General features: G+C 34.9%; 1 protein-coding gene across 3 annotated transcripts in view; it reads left to right on the top strand.

Annotated features, from left to right (window-relative positions):
* Positions 1-18,593, top strand: part of SPATA6 (spermatogenesis associated 6) — a 147,512-nt gene that overhangs the window by 88,258 nt on the left and 40,661 nt on the right. Inside the window, exons 10-12 of one of the 3 annotated variants that reach the window (XR_008294805.1) lie at positions 6,170-6,354; positions 10,634-10,733; positions 13,269-13,456. Coding sequence is in view for 2 of the 3 variants with exons in the window: in XM_027059247.2 (XP_026915048.2) it covers positions 6,170-6,354; positions 10,634-10,733 (285 nt within the window). In the remaining variant the exon portion in view is untranslated. The remainder of the gene's footprint in view (positions 1-6,169; positions 6,355-10,633; positions 10,734-13,268; positions 13,457-18,593) is intronic. The other 2 variants (XM_027059247.2, XM_027059248.2) reach the window with 2 other exon arrangements.

Here is an 18,593-nt window from a genome sequence, read left to right as displayed (position 1 = left end):
TGCTCAGTGTGTTTCATCAAAACAGTCCTTAGACAGTTTTTGTGAAGTGTAATTTTTCTTGCTAACCTCTGTTACCATAAAGCACGGGGAAAAATGAACCTTTATTATCTTAAGCCGCTGATTTTCAAATTTAATTTGCTACCGCAGCATAGCCTAATACAGTGTTTTCTTGTCTTGATCCTGTCTTTGATAGATAGGATCATGTCTGAGGTTTCACACCTATGAATGTTATTTGCAGTAGATTTTTGTTAAATATCCTTTTGCAAGTTAACTAAGTTCCTTTTGAGATTTCTTGTTTGCAAAGAATATTTTTAAATTATGAATGGATGTTGAATATTATCAAACGGATTTTTTTCAGCATCTATTGATTTGATACTGATTTTTTTCGTAGTGAATTAATAGATTTTCCAATGCTCACCTATCTTTGTATTCTTTGAATAAACCCAACTTGGTCATGTTATATATATATTTTTAACATTACTGAATTTAATTTGTTAATACTTTATTTAACCCTTTCCCACATATGGTTTCTAGTGAGGGTGGTCTGTAATTACCCTTCTACTTTCCATGAGTGGTTTGGTAGCATTATTATGATCACATCATAAAATTAATTGGGTATGCTTTCTTTCTTCTTTGAGAACAGTTTGTCAGTTTGTTCCTGAGGTCTGTAGTTTGGATTGTTAGTAAATCAGATTGTGAGACCATCTTCTGTGAGACTTTCCTTTCAGGCATCCTGGGAGGCTTGGGCTCTGGAGTTTTCCACTTGAGAGATCTGCCGTAGATCTCTCATGTGTCACTAGCCTGAGACCCCCTCACTTAATAGCTATTTAACTTTGCTTCAGTTTCCTCTCCTATGAAGTGGACAGAATCAAAATATTTCATAAGGTTGTTGTGGCGATTAAACAAGTTATTTATATAAATGCATAGAACAGTGGTCTAAGAAGGGAACCCTCCATACACACATGTACACACAAGGATTGATCTATTTAGGAATTACTTATCATTTTCATTGCATTATTTTGGAATTCCTTGAATTCTCTCCAGTGTAAAGAAAGTACATCTTTCTAAAACCAATCCAGATAGCTGAGCATATGGATTTTTAAACTGGGTAAGATAGGAATTGATTATTCACTTGAAATAGGATTCACTAAGGAATGTTCTTGGCAAAACTGAGAAATTGCTTCTCTCTCGTTTGAGTGAGAACCATACTTTCTTCTTATCATCCTAAAAGTAGTACCTATATTGCACTTTCCCCCTACAATCCTTAGTCTCAACTACTTCCCAGCTAATTCCATTAGAATTATTTGTATTTGTTTCTTAAATTTTAAGCTCCATGACAAAGAAGAAGTTTTAGAGCATGGTGTTTATACCAGGCATTAAGTCAGTTCAACAGATACTTGTTGGATAAGTGATTTCCTGTTTCCCATTATACTCAGTAGTTAATTATTCCTTCTATTAATTGGACCTTGAAGTTCCCATAAAATTTTATGGCCATAAATATGACTTATCAGCTTATCATGTAAACAACTTTTCAGGAATCTTATTTCATAAGTATGGTATAACCAAACCATTATATATCACAAATTTGAGAAGTGTGTCATTTGTATAATTGCATATATGGAATTACAATGAATTTTGTGTATGAAGCTTTTCTACTTGTAACAGTTTTAGAGTGGTTTAAAAATACTAGATTTTTTATCTCGATACATTTTAACATTTGTAATATTGGAATTGTTACATACTGGAGATCTTAGAACAGACATTTAAAGATTTCCATAAATGTAAAAAGAAAAAAAAAAGTCTTTTTGCTGAAATATGAAGATCACTGTAAACAGAGGAAATAACTATTATTCTTCATAAACTAAGCCCTCTGCTTTGTGTTTTCACAATTATACCACATTTTTGTGGCAAATCTGGAAGGTTATTTCCCCAGTTTGTATATAAGGAAACTAAAGCTTGGAAAGAAATGACCCGCTCAGGGTCACATAATTGGTAGGGATTTGAACCCAGGTCTTTGGACTGTAAGCCAGTGTTCTTGAAGAATTGTCCAAAAGATGGAACTCTTCTGTAATGAGCCAAAGAGATAATATTCCATGTGGTTTTGAAGTAAATAAGTAACCTATGGAAAACTCACAAGAGCTATGGAAATGTCTTAAGCTAAGGCTTAAGATTGAAAGTTTGAAATGGATTCTTATCCAAGACTTACTCCCTCATTATACCTTTAGTCCCCCATGCAGATATAAAACTTTACCAAACAAATATTTGCTGTAATTCCATGGAAAGAATATATCCTAGCTGTGGTCCCATGGCACACTTATTATATCTATTCAGTTCTAATTTCCTTCCTCATTATTTTATCATTACTTGTTTTTTCATGTCTGCCCTCATGGATTATAACTTCTTTGAGGTCTTCTGTTACATTTGTTTGTGATTGTTGTCTCCTCCCTTGTTTAGTACTTTATACATAGAATATGCTTAAAAATGTTGAGTAGTATTGAGTTACAGCACTTAAGTTTCTGTACAATGTGCTCCTTTCCACCTCTAAGATACTGTCTCTCCTATTAGTTTCCTGTAGGGATAGCCAAGTTATTGTCGTCTGTGGTCCTCTTTCCTTGTGCCTTTCCCCCCATTCTGACTGCCCTTTCTCCTTTTCTCTACTAATGGCCTTGATTCCAGTCCCACCTTCTCCATGAGACTTCCACCATTTAGACCAAAATCTTTGAATATCCTTCTGTGTTGTCATTATGATGTATTTGATTCAGGTTATCTTGTTGTCAGTTATCTTTGTGTTTATGCCCCATCTCATCTGGATTGTAAGTTCAAACCCCTATACCTTTCTAGATATGAGTATTAGCTAACATGTGGTGCAAGAGATTGTCAGTGAATATTCGTATAAATAGAGGAACATGGCTGTGTTTAAAATATTGCTGACTAGTTTGGGGAGAAAATTTAATAAAAAAAAAAGGGGGAAAGAAAAATGAAGTGGTCTGCTAACCAACATGACTCAGTTGGCATTGAAGTTAATGAAGAGAAAATAATCTGTACCATAAGCCAAGAGACTCATATTTGGATAGAATTCTAGAAACAGCATTACAGCACTTTTTTTCTTTCCTATCAGTCTCTTCACATATATGCTTAACATTTGTTGACTACGGACATCTTTGATCTTGTTTTTGACCTTCACTGTGCTTTTACTTTATGTGAACAACTAACATTGAAATAATTACCAATTTTTATTCAATCTAGATCATATATTTCTTGGTCAGTTATTTGGGACTGTAACTGAGCCGTTTGAACCATGTGCTATTTGGTTCTGGGATGAAAGCTTGGTTCTCTTAGCTGATTGCTGAGTCACCATATGTTGCTCTAATTCTGGAAAGCAGTGAAAATTGTGGTAGTGTTGAAGCAAAAAGTTGTGTTGGACTGGTGTTTTAATAATAAATGACTTCTATTTATTGTATAACTAATTCACACACCTAGATGTTCTATAAGTTACTTTAAATTATGGAAAATCTATAAGATAGTGATTATTAGCTCTACATATGAGGGAAATAAGTCTGAGAAAGATAAGGTATCTTTCTTAAAGGCCAGATATTTACCAAATAGTACTGCTAGAACATTTGCTCATAAAGGCAGGGACTTAGTTGTGTTCACTGTTGTAGTCCCAACACTTAAAATAATGACTGGAGATTAAACATTTATTAAATGAGTGCAATTTCTCTCTCTCATTCTCTCTTGAACTCAACTCCAGATTATCACTCCCATCACTCCATCAGTGCTACTCTTGTTGATGTTACTGATGACTCTCCAATTGCTAAAATCCAAAGTTCCATTCTCAGTCTTTTCCAATTTGATTTATCAGCATATTTAACTTAGTTACTCCCCTTACTTGAAATGCATTCTTCAACTGACCACACATTCTCCTGTTTCTTCCCCTTCTTCCCTGCCCACTCCTCAGTCTGATGTTTTCTTGCTATCTTCTCAGCCTTTCAGTAGTGGAGTATTCCCCAGGGCTCTGTCTTCAGATGTATTCTTCTTTCTACTTATGCTCACTTCCTTGGTGATATCACCTAGTGCCCTATCTTTAAATACCATTTATATCTTTATCCTGGACTCTTCTCCTGAATTCTACTCTAATATGTTGGGTGATTAATAAATTAATAGGTATAAGCAGCTCAACATGTACAGAAACAGGCTCCTAATATTTGCTCTTCTATCCTTCCAGTTGGAAGAGTGTAACTAAATCATATAAATTCTTCTGGTTGATTAGGCCAAAAAACTGGTGTTATCTTTGACATCCAGTCCATTAGCGAATCCTGTTGGCCCTATCTTTCAAATGCCTTTTCAATCTGATCAGTTTTCACCTCCATTGATATCATTCTTATTCAAGCCAGCATCCTTTTCCATATTTTGTTATAATCATTTCCTAGCTGATTTCCCTGTCTCTGCCACTCTATAGAGAGTTCTTAACAAAGTAGCCAGTGAGATTTTATTTAAAAAAAAAAAAAAAGTTACAGCATAGAATCCTAAATCCTTAAAACTACCTTTTTGACCTCATTACCTACTATTTAGTTCAGCCCTATTGGTTTCCTTGCTATTTCTTTTTTTTTTTTTAATTCTTTAAGTGTTGTTGTTTTTTTTCATTTATTTTTTGAGAGAGAGAGAGACAGTACAAGCAGGGGAGGGACAGAGAGAGAGGGAGACATAGAATTCGAAGACAGGCTCCAGGCTCCAGGCTCTGAGCTGTCAGCACAGAGCCCAACGTGGGGCTCAAACTCATGAATTGTGAGATCATGACCTGAGCCGAAGTTGGATGCTTAACTACCTGAGCCACCCAGTTGCCCCTTCCTTGCTATTTCTAATACATCAGGTGTGCTTTCTACCCCATCCCACAGGATCTTTGTGTTTATTTTTCTCTCCTTCTGGAATGATCTTCCCGCAGATGTCCCCATGACTTAGGTCTTGTGGTCTTTAGTAAGATCTTCAGGCCTTTACTCCTTAGGTCTTTACTAAGATATTCTCTTTCTCCGTGAGGTCCCCCTTGATTATCTTATTTCAAATTGCAGCTCCTGGGATGCCTGGGTGGCTCAATAGGTTAAGTGTCTGATTCTTGATTTTGGCTCAGGTCATGATCTCACGTTCATTTCATGAAATCGAGCCCTTTTTCGTTCTTCGCACTGGCAATGTGGAACTTGCTGGGATTCTCTCTTTCCCTCTCTTTCTGTCCCTCCCCTGCTCTCTCTCATGCTCTCTCTCTCTCAAATAAATAAAAAAATAAAATAAAGTGAAATGAAATGAAATAAAATCAAATTGCATCTCCTTCCCTATATACCCCTCCCACACCACCCATCAGTACCTCTTATCTCCTTTCCTGCTTTATTTTCTTCTTATGATATTCACCATCCTTTAACATACTGTGTATTTTACCTATTTATCTTAGGGTGTGTGTTTAAAACTCCCTCTCCATAGTAGTATGTAAACTTTACTAGAATATAAATTCCTCATATAAAGGTAGTTATATAATGTTTTTATCCTGATTCATTCATTTGTCTGTCCTCAGAACAAATGAATCAATGAATGAGTATTAGGGTAGAATTCTGTTCTGATTGGCCTGATAGCTAAACTAGGCTGTCATTAGTTTCTGTGTATTGTCCTTTGTTTTATATATACACCCCTACCTTTACCCTACCACTACTCAAAAGCCTTTGGAATTGATAATTGTAAATTTTAGACGTGGAATGAACAATCTAGATGTATTTAATATTTTTTTTAATGTTTATATATTTTTGAGAAAGACAGAGCATGAGTGGGGGAGGGGCAGAGAGAGATGGAGACACAGAATCTGAAGCAGGCTCCAGGCTCTGAGCTGTCACAGAGCCTGATGCGGGACTTGAACTCACAGACCGTGAGATGCGAGATCATGACCTGAGTCGAAGTCAGGCGCTTAACTGACTGAGCCACCCAGGTGCCCCTAATATTTATTCTTATGGTGGTAATGATTACTGCTACATTCTAAAATTTACCTTCATATATGGCTGTGGCATTATACGTGTTTTTTTTTTTTTTTTAATTCTTATAAATGTTCTAAGGTGGTGTGTATATGTGTGTATGTATGTAATAAATGTATAGCACATTTATTATGTATATACAAATATAATTTTTTAAACAGGTTATCAGGACACCCCATGGGAGAGACTACGATGACTCCTTGGAAAGGTGTGATGAGTATTTAAGCTCAAGGTCATGTAGCAAGCCCCAGAATTCAGCAAGGACCCTACTAGTCCATTCAGCACCCTCAACAATGCCGAAGCATTCTCCAAGTCCTGTGCTTAATCGAGCTTCTCTCAGGGAAAGGTAATACTTAGTCTTTCCTACTGTACTGATTTTTTGAATAATCATCATTAGAAAAGAGAAGGCAGAAATAATGTATGTGAACTGATTATTTGTACAAGTATAATTTGATTTTAAAAGGCTTACTTGTTTTTGTTTAGAATATAGTACATATTACATAGCATTAGATATTTCTCCCGAGCCCAGTCCTCTTGAAGTGAGTTATTAACTATTAATGGGTTTATTAATTAGGATCACTTTAACCCTAATTCAATACTATGGTTTTTAAAAGTGAAAAATAGTGCATGATGGTTTATTTTCAATAGATCCATAGGGATTTAACATTATAGGCATGGCTTATGTATAAAAATAGCATAGGTTATACTTTCCTTTTAGTGATAATGATGCTGCTATATATTGTTGGTATATGGTATTTATTTTCCTCAAATAACCTCTCCCCAACTCCCCAAGAGAATTTTAATCATGTAAAAATTCCAGCCCTCCCTCTAAAAAAGCTTTGGCAACTGAAGTTAGATACTTGTTATAATTTGAATGTGAAAGAAATAATTCCTCTTTATTTGTTTTTGTTGTTGTTGAATTCAAATTGGAAATTCGTTGCCTCACTCACTAATAGTAACATAGAAAACAGTTGTCATAAATTGAAAAAAAACCAAAAAACAACCCTACCCTAGGTAGTTTAAAACTTTTATAGAAATTTGAATGCCTCATGGTCCTTGCAACTTAACAGAAGATCATGGGGGAGGAGAAGTGAAGAAAAAAATAAGAGAGGGAGGGAGGCAAACCATAAGAGACTCAAAAACTGAGAATAAACTAAAGGTTGATGGGGGTGGGAGGGAGGGGAAAATGGGTGATGGGCATTGAGGAGGACACCTGTTGTGATCAGCACTGGGTGTTGTATGGAAACCAATTTGACAATGAATTTCATATTAAAAAAAAAAAGAAATTTGAAAGCCACACATTCTATCAACAACATGGAAATGAAATCTATCTTTAGGTGGTGTCAAAAATCTGAAGTAGCACACCCAGTTTGTATAGCATATTATGACCACCAGACATTAATTGATAAAATTTACACTAACTGTATAGTCTGTCAAAAGTTCATCTCAAAACTGATGGTTTGAGCAAGAGTGTATCAGTTTGGAAGCTGTATTAAAACATCCTTATTCTGAAAGAAAAAAAAGTCCCTATTCTAAACAGATAGATTTCTTTCCCCATTAGCCCTATAAACGTTCAAATGGATGTATGGAGGTCTGCTGGAGACCCTGAGATAGGGAATTTTGCTTAATGTTGCCTCTAATCTTTGGAATGATGCCTGTGGGATCATCGAGTTCACAGACAGATGGATAGATAAAAAGATATATCTCCATGTTTATATAGAGAGATATGTACCTATGTTTCTATAGGCTTTAAAAGTTCCAGAGAAAGTCTTAAAGAGAGATTTTTCTGCTGAAGTCTGGTAACCTGTGTTGCAGTTGCCAGGGGACTTTAATTTCCACATCTGCTTCAGTGGTCAGATGTTCAGATACTCTCTTTTTGCTGACTTTCAGAATTAAGCACTTGTGGTTTTGTTGATTAGGTTCTTTGCCATCTCTGTAGGTTTTCAAGACATTTTTTATCTATATCTCCTTGGAAATGTTTTTATGAATATTGTTTTATTTTCCTGCTTTTTCACAGATTTTGCAGAACTCTCCAGTTGTCTACCACTGTAGTACAATATAAATTTTAGTCTTGTGTAATTGTATCCTGAGGTCTAATTTCATCCTGGCTTTTGAAGTCTGTTTTTCCAAGTTGACAAATTCTTCACTGAGGCTGTATTCAAAAATTCTTCACTGAAGGCTGCTAAACTCAACTGTCCCTTTTTCATATCCCAGTGCAGGTGATGACTTCCAGTAGCAAGTGGCATTTACACATCTATTCTGATGCGTGGTAGTAGATGCAGTAAGGTCTTTGCTAGAAGGAAATGAGTGGTTCTAATATTAAACATTACCTACATGACTAGAGCAAGGTTGAGGTGCTTTTAAAATAATATAATAGCAATTCAGTTTTAAATTCATCTAAGTAAAGTAATAAAACTTTATTGGGGTACTCTTTAGGGTAGATAAACTTTTTTACTTTTGCTAAGGTGGAACACTTCTACTTCGAGTGTATGTTTTGCAAAAGATTTAGATTTGGTTATAAGGAAAATAAAATGTCTTTAAGACATATTACTAGAAACAAAAACATTTTGTTCTTTTTAGCACACTCAGTACCACACCTTTAAATATAAGACATTTTCTGATAATGGCTCTTTTAGATTACTGAACAATATACTTACAGGGCATTTATAAAATCCAACAGAATCAATAAGCAATTTAAACTGATGTAAAAATAGATTGTATGTCCCAGGCAAAATTGGGACCATGACAAAACATAAAGCTATAGAAGTTATCCGGGTTAAATATTCATTAAGATGAAATAAGTTTTCCTTTAAGATTTCTGTGAAGTGTTGACTCCTAAATCATGTATATGAATAAACAGACTTTCAAAAACTATTAGTGGGGCTCCTGGGTAGCTCTGTCAGTTAAGTGTCTGACTCTTCATTTTGGCTCAGGTCATGATCTTACGGTTCGTGGGATCAAGCCCTGTCAGGCTCTATGCTGTCAGTGCAGAGCCTGCTTCAGATTCTTTCTCTCCCTTTCTCTGTGCCCATCCCCTGCGTGCTGTATACTCTCTCTCTCTGTTTCTCTCTCTCTCAAAAATAAAACTCTTATTAGTGACTGTAAGCAAATAAATTTCTTTATTTATAGTGAAGGTGCCTTTTGCTTGAAGCCCATTTAAAAAATATCTTCAGTAGAGTTAACACACATAAAATGGTTTCAATCTTTATTATAAGTCTTACATTTCAGAAACAGTTTTCTCCTCAAAGTATAAATATTAATATTATGACTTATAATTTGTATTAGGCTGTAAAGTTATTACTAAAAACAGACTAAGAAATACTAGCAAATTTAATTAAAAAGGAGCTGATACTCTTTTTAATCATGCTTACTGTTTTGAATTTTGTAAATGAAGTTAAAGATTGTTAGGCAATCATTTCTTATACCACAGCACAGACTAGTGGACCCTCTCATAGCACACTGAAGACACCCTCTTGGAACTGCACATTTGGATCTCAGATTTTCAAGATGTGTTGCATATGTAGCAAATATAACAAAGTTGGCCATATATTTGTGTAGCTTCAATAACACTAACTTTTACAAATATGGGAGATGAAAATTTAGATATAGTTGATCATCCATTAGCGATTACATTCTTTAAAACAGGTTATGTAAATCATTTATCCTGCTAAAGAGTTTATACCTTGTGTAAATATATAAAATTGTAACTTTGTAAGTATAAGCTAGGAGGAAAAAAGGCAAAGATGTAAGCAATCTAGTAGCATTTTAGTACCCATTCCTTTATGAAGGAATTATCAATAACACTTTGTGTAGATGAATTATAATCAGATGGACCTGGAAATTTTCATTATTACTTGTATAAAATAAAGTAACTTCAGAATACTAATGCCAGTTTTGAGTTTGAGCGGGAATAAGAAAGAGGAATGGTTGTTTTATTTCTTCTTTAACTCCAAAACTCAGATTTTCATAAAAGTCTCATTTTCCTTTCCTTTTATAATATTCACTTAAAAAGCACATTTATAGGAGAGACTAGAGAAGTGATTGATATCTGTGCTGAGAGGGAATCCTTCAATTTTGATACCCCCCTATCTTCTGAAGGAGTAAGAGCATGATTGCATTCTAAATAATATTTTCATCTATTTGAACATTTTGTTTCGTTTCATAAAATTAGTTTTATTGTTCTGTATACATAAAGGCATTTTATCCACATAATTTAAGAGAGTGTGATTAAATTACTGGAAAATAAGAACTAATTTTAAAGGCACTATACATGGAATTATTGTTCTAATCTGAAAATCTGTATATTTAGAGATAAAGCTCTAAAGAATTGTGTATGGAAATCATTAAAATGATTAACTACTTAGGTGTGCTCTCCCTAATTTACATCAAATGTTATTATTACTGCTTATTGCACATATTATGAAGGCGTAATATTTCCGTGGAGAATCAGTGCCTGATTTTACGTCTGCCTCTCATCTTTGGTCAAAGAAGAAAATATGCTATTTAAATCTTTCTGTGTCATCACACCGGGATAAGAAAAAACAATGACTTTTGGTGTCTGGCATTTGGATAGATTTCTTTCTCTCCCTCTGGCTACAAGTCACCTTTGTTTTTTATGCCTACAGATTCCATTCTGATTGGTGTTCACCTTCAAACTGTGACGAGATCCATGACCGGGTAAAAAATGTCTTGAAATCACATCAGGCTCATCAAAGACATTTATATGTTAGTTTCTAAAATTTCCTCTTGAAGGCCTTTTCTAATTGAGCAAGAGAACCACTCCAGATGCTTAAGCCTGTAATAGTTAATCACTGAAAGAGAAGAAAAAAAGATACAACCTCCATTTGATGGAAGTCAGTGGTTTTGCTAAAGGCAACATCTCTAACTTCCTCTTGACCTGAGTCATTGTACAAAATGTTTGACATCATCTGAACTCTAAACAGTGTTATTGGTCACATCTCGTAGTAAGTAGTGACTTTATGATAATTATTTCATTGCCTTCCAAGTATGGGGGCTCTTGTTTTATGGCCCAGTATAAAACAATTCCATTTCTTGCAAATAGATTGTATTCTAAATGGTAGAATGAGGGGAGGTGGGGTGAGAAATAATTATTTTGAAGAAGCTTCCCAGCTGATTTTTATGTTATTTAAAAGAGGAAAAGAGCCAGTCAGGTTTACTGGGTTTAATATTAGAGACCATCAATATGAGAATATTTTCTGAGGTAAGACAAATAAACATATATATGACGGGCAGCTGGGAAATAATTACAGTGCATTCTTTTTGTGATTTTTTTGTTCCAGCAGTTTAAAAAACAATCATTTATCATGAGTGTCATGTTGGGAATCTGACATTTCCTGTCTCTCGCATTTCCTCTTAGCTGCTGCCACTTCAAGGGTAAACATTATCCTAAGTTCTAATGGCAAGATTAGTCTTATGTGTTTTAGTCTTTATCTAAGTGACATCCTTCAGTATGTACTTTTTTCTCTGACTTGTTTCACTTTGATTTTGAAATTCAGACTATCGTGCGCTACAGACATCTTGTTATATTTAGAAACAGTTCTTCACTTTTGCTGCTATACAGTATTTTATTTCATGAAGCTACTACTGTTGATTTATTCATTCCTCTGTTAATGGACATTTGGGTTGTTTCTGGTTTGGGCTCTTATAAAGCTGCTATAAGCATTGTATGTATACCTTGATGCGTATATAGAATACAATGATGCAATGGAGGTATCATTGTATTGAGTATGTATTCTTATTTGGAATTGCCCAATCATGGGCTATGTGTACACTCAGCCCTAGAAGGTGCTGTCAAAAGAATTTTTCAAGTGATTTTAACTACTTGTGTGTGAGAGTTGTACTTGCTGCACATCCTCACTGCTACTTGATTGATGTGTGTGTGTGTATGTGCTTATGTGAGTTTTCCTTTTGGCATTTGGTAAGAGGTAGTTTATCATATAATGGTATTAATTTGCTATTTCCTGATGACTAATGTATATGTTTATTGGCCATTGGATATTCTCTTTTGTGAATGCTTGTTCAGGTTATTTGTGAATTTTTGTACTGAATTGTCTCCTTTTGGTTTTTTGTTCAGAGTTCCACATAGATCCTTGATATGAATTCTTAGATATATATTTTGTAATTGTCTTTTCTCACTCTATGCCTCATATTTTTATTGTCTTAGTGACATCTTTGATGAAAAAAATTCTTGATCCTAATGAATCTATTTCATTATTTTTAATTTGTTGATCAGCATTTTTAGAAATTTTGTGTACTTTGAGACTTTCTCCTATGTTTTCCTCTAATGGGTTTTTGGTTTTTTTTTTCACATTTAAATGTATGTTCTGGTTAAAATTATTTTTTCTGTATCATGGTAGATAGATCTCAAATCCCAAGAAAGGTTTAAGCCTCCACATTTCTTTCTAGTTTTATTAATTTTATATATTTTGAAGCTGTGTCATTGGTTGGATATAGACTTCAGACTGTGATATGAGCCTTTTATTGTGAATGCCCCTATTCTTCTCCTTGCTTGAGGGTAGTACGTTTTATCTGATATTTGTATAGTTAGAATGGCTTTATTTTGGCTAGTCTATGAATGGTATATATTTTTTTCTTTTTTTCTTTTTATCATTGTATTTAAAGTATATATATTGTGAGTAGCACGTTTTGTTTTTGTTTTTGAAGAATTAAAATCTAGGATTTTTATGTAGATTGATTGTCTTTGGTTGGAATTAGCAAGCATTTTTATAACTTATTTTCCTTTTTATTAACTTGTTAATTCATTTTCTAACTCTTCTATTATTGGCTGCCCTGGAGATTTCAGCTTGCACACTTGACAAATTATTTTTTGTTGACCTCCCTACCAGTATTGGGGCCTAAAAACATTTAACCCGTCCCCTTTTTTTCATATTTTTGCATTTTAATTTTGTACTTTAATTCTACATGTATAAAACACACAAGAAATTAATTTTGTTTATATGATGTTTATTCATACTAATCACTTATTTATCTGTTCTATTATTCTTCATTCTTTCCTGCAATTCCATGTTCCCATATGGATTCTAGAGTCATTTTCCTTCTGCCTGAAGAGCGTCCTTTAATACTTCTTTCATGACATTCTTCTGGCTGTGAATTCTGATTTTGTTTGAAAACATCTTGTTTTCACTTTTATGTGGGATGGTTTTACTGGATCTAAAACTCTAGGTTGGTAGTTATTTTCTTCTCTTTTATTTATTTATTTTTTTAACATTTATTTTTCAGAGAGAGACAGCGTGAGTGGGGGAGAGGCAAAGAGAGAGACAGGGAGACACAGAATCCAAAGCAGGCTCCAGGATCCAAACCCACTGAGCCACCCAGGCAACCCTCTTTGTCATTTTAAAGAAGCTATTCCATCATCATCTGGCTTCTTTTATGTCTTGAAAAGTCAGCTCCTACGCTTTTGAAGTAATGTAGGTATTTCTCCTCCTACTCCCGTTATATTTAAAATTCACTCTTCCACTTTGTGTGTAGTAATTTTACCATTATATACCTAGATGTGGTATTCTTGGGTTAATCTATGTTAAGTTTTCAGAGCTTCCTAAATTTGTAGGTTGATATTTTTCATCAGTTTTAGAAAACCTGTAGCCATTATTTCTTTCAACATTGCTTCTGCCCCATTATCTGTTTCCCGTTCCTCTGGACTCCCAGTTATATAAGATTTTTAGACTGTATCTCATATATATCTTATGCTTATTTTGATATTTTTAATTCTTTTTTCTTTTCCTCTCTCTCTCTCTAGTTTGATATTTTCTTTAGAAATGTCCTCTAGTGGGGCATCTGGGTGGCTCAGTTGGTTAAACGTCCGACTTCGCTCATGTCATGATCTCACAGTTCGTGAGTCTGAGCCCCGTGTCGGGCTCTGTGCTGACAGCTTGGAGCCTGGAGCCTGCTTCAGATTCTGTGTCTCCCTCTCTCTCTGCCCCTCACCTGCTCACACTCTGTCTCTCTCTGTCTCTCAAACATAAACAAACATTAAAAAAAATTAAAAAAAAAGAAACATCCTCTAGTTTGGTAATCCTGTCTTCTGTGGTTACATTGATGTTAAAACTATTTGAAACTTTTTGAAAGACATTAACTTTCAAGAATTTTTTGAGAGGCATAAAATACCAAAACTAACTCAAGAAGAAATAGATAATCTCAATAGTTATATATCTATTAAATAAATTGAATTTGAAGTTAAGAATCTTACATAAAAGAAAACACCAGGCCCAGGTGGTTTCTCTGGTGAATTCTACCAAACCTTTAAGGAAAACATAATACTAGTCTTATGAGACAGAAAGTAGAAGGAGGAAAACTTCCTAAGTCATTTTATGAGGTCAACATTTACCCTAGTGTCAATGACATAATAAGAAAAGAAAAATATGGACCAAAATCTTCATGAACATATATGCAGAAATCCTCAACAACGTATTAGCAGATCAAATCTAGCAGTATATAAAAATGAAAGTACATCGTAATCAAGTGGTCTCATTCTAGAAATGCAATATAAATTCATCCTATTGACAGGGTAGATAAGAAAAAGCTTATTTCTTCTGTATGTCATTTCAATAAGCACAGAAAAAGTATCCAACAAAATCCAGCTCTGTTCTTGATAAAAAGTCTCAGTAAAGTTGAGGTAGAAGGGAACTTCCTCAACCTAATAAAGAGCATCTTTGAAAACCTACAACTAACGTTATGCTTATGGATGAAAGACGGAATATTTTCCCCTAAATTCAGAAACAAGGATGCCCTCTCTTACCATTCATTTAACATCATAATGGGAGTCTTAGACAATGCAGGAAGGAAAAGGAAATGAAATGGATATAGGTTGGAAAGTAAGAAAAAAAACCTTATGTTTGCAGAGGATATGGTTTTGCAGGAAATTCCACAGGATCTCCAGGAAAGCTCCCAGAATTAAAAAGTAAGTTTAGCAAGATCACAAAATAGAAAGAAAGCCCATTTTTCCCTATATACTAGCAATGAATAATTGGTATTTTAAATTAGAAAATCCATACCACTTACAATAGCATTAAAATTCAAGTGTTTATGTATAATTCTAGCAAAATATGTTCAGTGTTTGCATTCTGAAAACTACATAATGCTGTTGACAGCAATCAAAGAAGATAGAACTAAGTGGAGATATAGCCCATGTTCACAGATTGGAGAACTCAAAATGAAGATGTCAGTTTTCCTCAATTTGATCTCTGGATTCAGTTCAATCATAATCAAAACCCTATCAAACTTTTTAATAGAAATTGACAAGCTGATTCTAAATTGTGTATAGAAGGGCAAAGGAAATTGAAAAACCAAAAACAGTTCTGAAGAACAAAATTGGAGGACCCACTACCTAATTCTAAGACTTACTGTAAAGCAGGGGCGCCTGGGTGGCTCAGTTGGTTGAGCATTAGACTTCAACTCAGGTCATGATCTCACAGTTTGTGAATTTGAGCCTTGCGTTGGGCTTTGTGCTGACAGCTCAGAGCCTGGAGTCTGCTTCAGATTCTGTGTCTCCCTCTCTTTCTGCCCCTCCCCTGCTCATGCTCTGTCTCTCTTGGGGAAAAAAAAAAAACATTAAAAAATTTTTTTAAAAAGACTTACTGTAAAGCACAACAGTGAAGACAGTATGGTATTGACTAAATAGTAGACACACATGTCAAAAGAACAGAATACATACGCCAGAAGAAGATCCGCATAAATATTGTCAACTGAGTTTTGGTAAAAGTGCAAAGTCAGTAAAACAGAGACTTTGCATTTGTTGTCTTTTCAATGCGTGGTTCTGGATTATAAAAATACACATTTGAAAATAGATCAGAAACCTAAAACATGGTAGAAAATCTAATTATTCATATTTGGAAATTACTTTTAAGATATGACTCCAAACACACCCATTAAAAAAATTGATAAATTAAACTTCATTAAAATTAAAAATGTTTGGTCTGTGAAAGTACTGTTAAAGAGAATAGAATGACAAGCCACAGTCTAGATGAAAATATTTTCAAATCACATCTATGATTAAGGACTTGCATCCAGAATTAAAAAAAAAAAAATCTTCTTCAAACTCCGTAATAAGAAAATAAAGAACTCAATTTAAAATGGTCAATATATCTGAACATACATTTCACTAAATAAACATATGAAAAGATGCTCGATAGTCATAGAAATACAAATTAAAGGGTGCCTGGGTGGCTCAGTAGGTTATGTTTTGGACTTTTGGTTTCATCTCTGGTCATTATCTCTCAGTTCATGGGATCGAGCCCCAGATTGGGCTCTGCACTGTCAGCTTGGATTCTCCCCCTCTCTCTCTGCCCTTTCCCCACTAATGTGCCCTCTTTCTCTCAAAATAAGTTTTTTAAACATTATTTAAAATGCAAATTAAAACTGCAGTGAGATACCTGCAGTTTAATAATTAGAATTGTTAAACTGAAGCAAAAACCCAAAAAAACTTAGACTAGTAAATGCTGTCAAGGATATGGAGCAACAGGAATTCTCATTCAGTGCTAGTGGGAATGCCCAATGATACAGCTACAGGATAGTTTGGCAGTTTTGTATAAGGTTAAATACACTTATATGACCTAGCAATCCTACTTTAAAGTATTTACCCAAATTAACTGAAAACTTACATTCACACAAAGACCTATATGCGAATGTTTATAGAAAATTTATTCATAATTATCCCAAATTAGAAACAATCTATATGCTCCTCAAAAGCAAATGATGAACAAACTATGGTACAGCCACTCAATGGGGAATATAACTCAGCAATAAAAAAGAGTGAGCTATAAATTCATACAACAACATGGAGAGTCTTAAATTCAGTTTGCTAAATAAAAAAGCTGTTGGGCGCCTGGGTGGCGCAGTCGGTTAAGCATCCGACTTCAGCCAGGTCACGATCTCGCGATCCGTGAGTTCGAGGCCCGCATCAGGCTCTGGGCTGATGGCTCAGAGCCTGGAGCCTGATTCCGATTCTGTGTCTCCCTCTCTCTCTGCCCCTCCCCCGTTCATGCTCTGTCTCTCTCTGTCCCAAAAATAAATAAACGTTGAAAAAAAAAAAAAGCTGTGAGGCTACAGATAAAAAGAACTAATTACTATATTCTTTTGCAGGGATTTGCAGACATTTTCTGCAAAGAGCCAGAGAGTAAATATTTTTGGTACCATAGGGTCCCTGTCACACAACTCAGTTCTGCTGTTGTAGCACTAAAGCACACATAGGCAATAGGTAAACAGGTGAATGTGTCTGTATTTCAGTAAAACTTTATCCATGTGCACTAAAATTTGAATTTCATATGATATTCATGAAACCTCTCCCCCTCCCATTTAAAAAGGTAAAAATTAAGAAAGTAGGGATAGAAGGAATATACCTCTAGATCATAAGGGCCATATACAAAATACTGACAGCTAATATCACCCTCAATGGGGAAAAACTGAGAGCTTTCCTGCTAAGGTCAGGAACACGACAGGGTTGTCTACTCTCACCAGTGTTGTTCAACATAGTTAGGGAAGTCCTGGCCTCAGCAATCAGACAACAAAAAGAAATAAAAGGCATACAGACTGGCCAGGAAGAAGTCAAACTTTCACTCTTCCCCAGACAACATGATAATCTACATGGAAAACCCAAAAGACTACACCAAAAATTGTTAGAACTGATACATGAATTCAGCAAAGTTGCAGGATATAAAATCAGTGTACAGAAATCGGTTGCATTTATATACACCAGTAATTAAGCAGCAGCAAGAGAAATCAAGGAATTGGTCCCATTTACAGTTGCACCAAAAAAACCATAAAATAACCTAGGAGGGGCACCTGGGTGGCTCAGTTGGTTAAGCATCTGACTTTGGCTCAGGTCATGATCTTGGGGTTTGTTGGGTTTGAGCCCCATGTTGGGCTCTGTGCTGACAGCTCAGAGCCTGGAGCCTCCTTCAGATTCTGTGTCTCCTCTCTCTGCCCTTCCCATGCTCATGCTCTGTCTCTTTCTGTCTCTCAATAATAAATAAACGTTAAAAAAACCTTTTTAAAAAAAAATAAAATAAAATAACCTAGGAATAAGCCTAACCAAAGAGGTAAAAGATCTGTACTCAAAACTATATAAAGCTTATGAAAGAAATTGAAGAAGACATAAAGAAATGGAAAGACATTCCATGCTTATGGATCGGAAGAACAAATACTGTTAAAATGTCAATACTACCCAAAGCAATGTACACATTCAATGCAATCTCTATAAAAATAGCACCAGCATTCTTCACAGGCTAGCACAAAAATTCTAAAATTTGTATGGGGCCAGAAAAGACCCTGAATAGCCAACGTAGTGTTTAAAAAGAAAACCAAAGCTGGAGGCATCACAATTCCAGACTTCAAGCTGTATTACAAAGCTGTAATCATCAAGACAGTATGGTACTGGCATAAGAAAAGACACATAGATGAATGGAACAGAATAGAGAACCCGGAAATGGACCCATAAATGTATGGCCAACTAATCTTTGACAAAGCAGGAAAGTATATCCAGTGGAAAAAAGACAATCTATTTAGTAAATGGTGTTAGGAAAACTGGACAGCAACATGCAGAAGAATGAA

The sequence above is a fragment of the Acinonyx jubatus genome, chromosome C1 (genome assembly GCF_027475565.1).
Source record: "Acinonyx jubatus isolate Ajub_Pintada_27869175 chromosome C1, VMU_Ajub_asm_v1.0, whole genome shotgun sequence".
Lineage (NCBI taxonomy): Eukaryota > Metazoa > Chordata > Mammalia > Carnivora > Felidae > Acinonyx > Acinonyx jubatus.
This window is presented reverse-complemented; position numbering and strand designations above follow the sequence as displayed.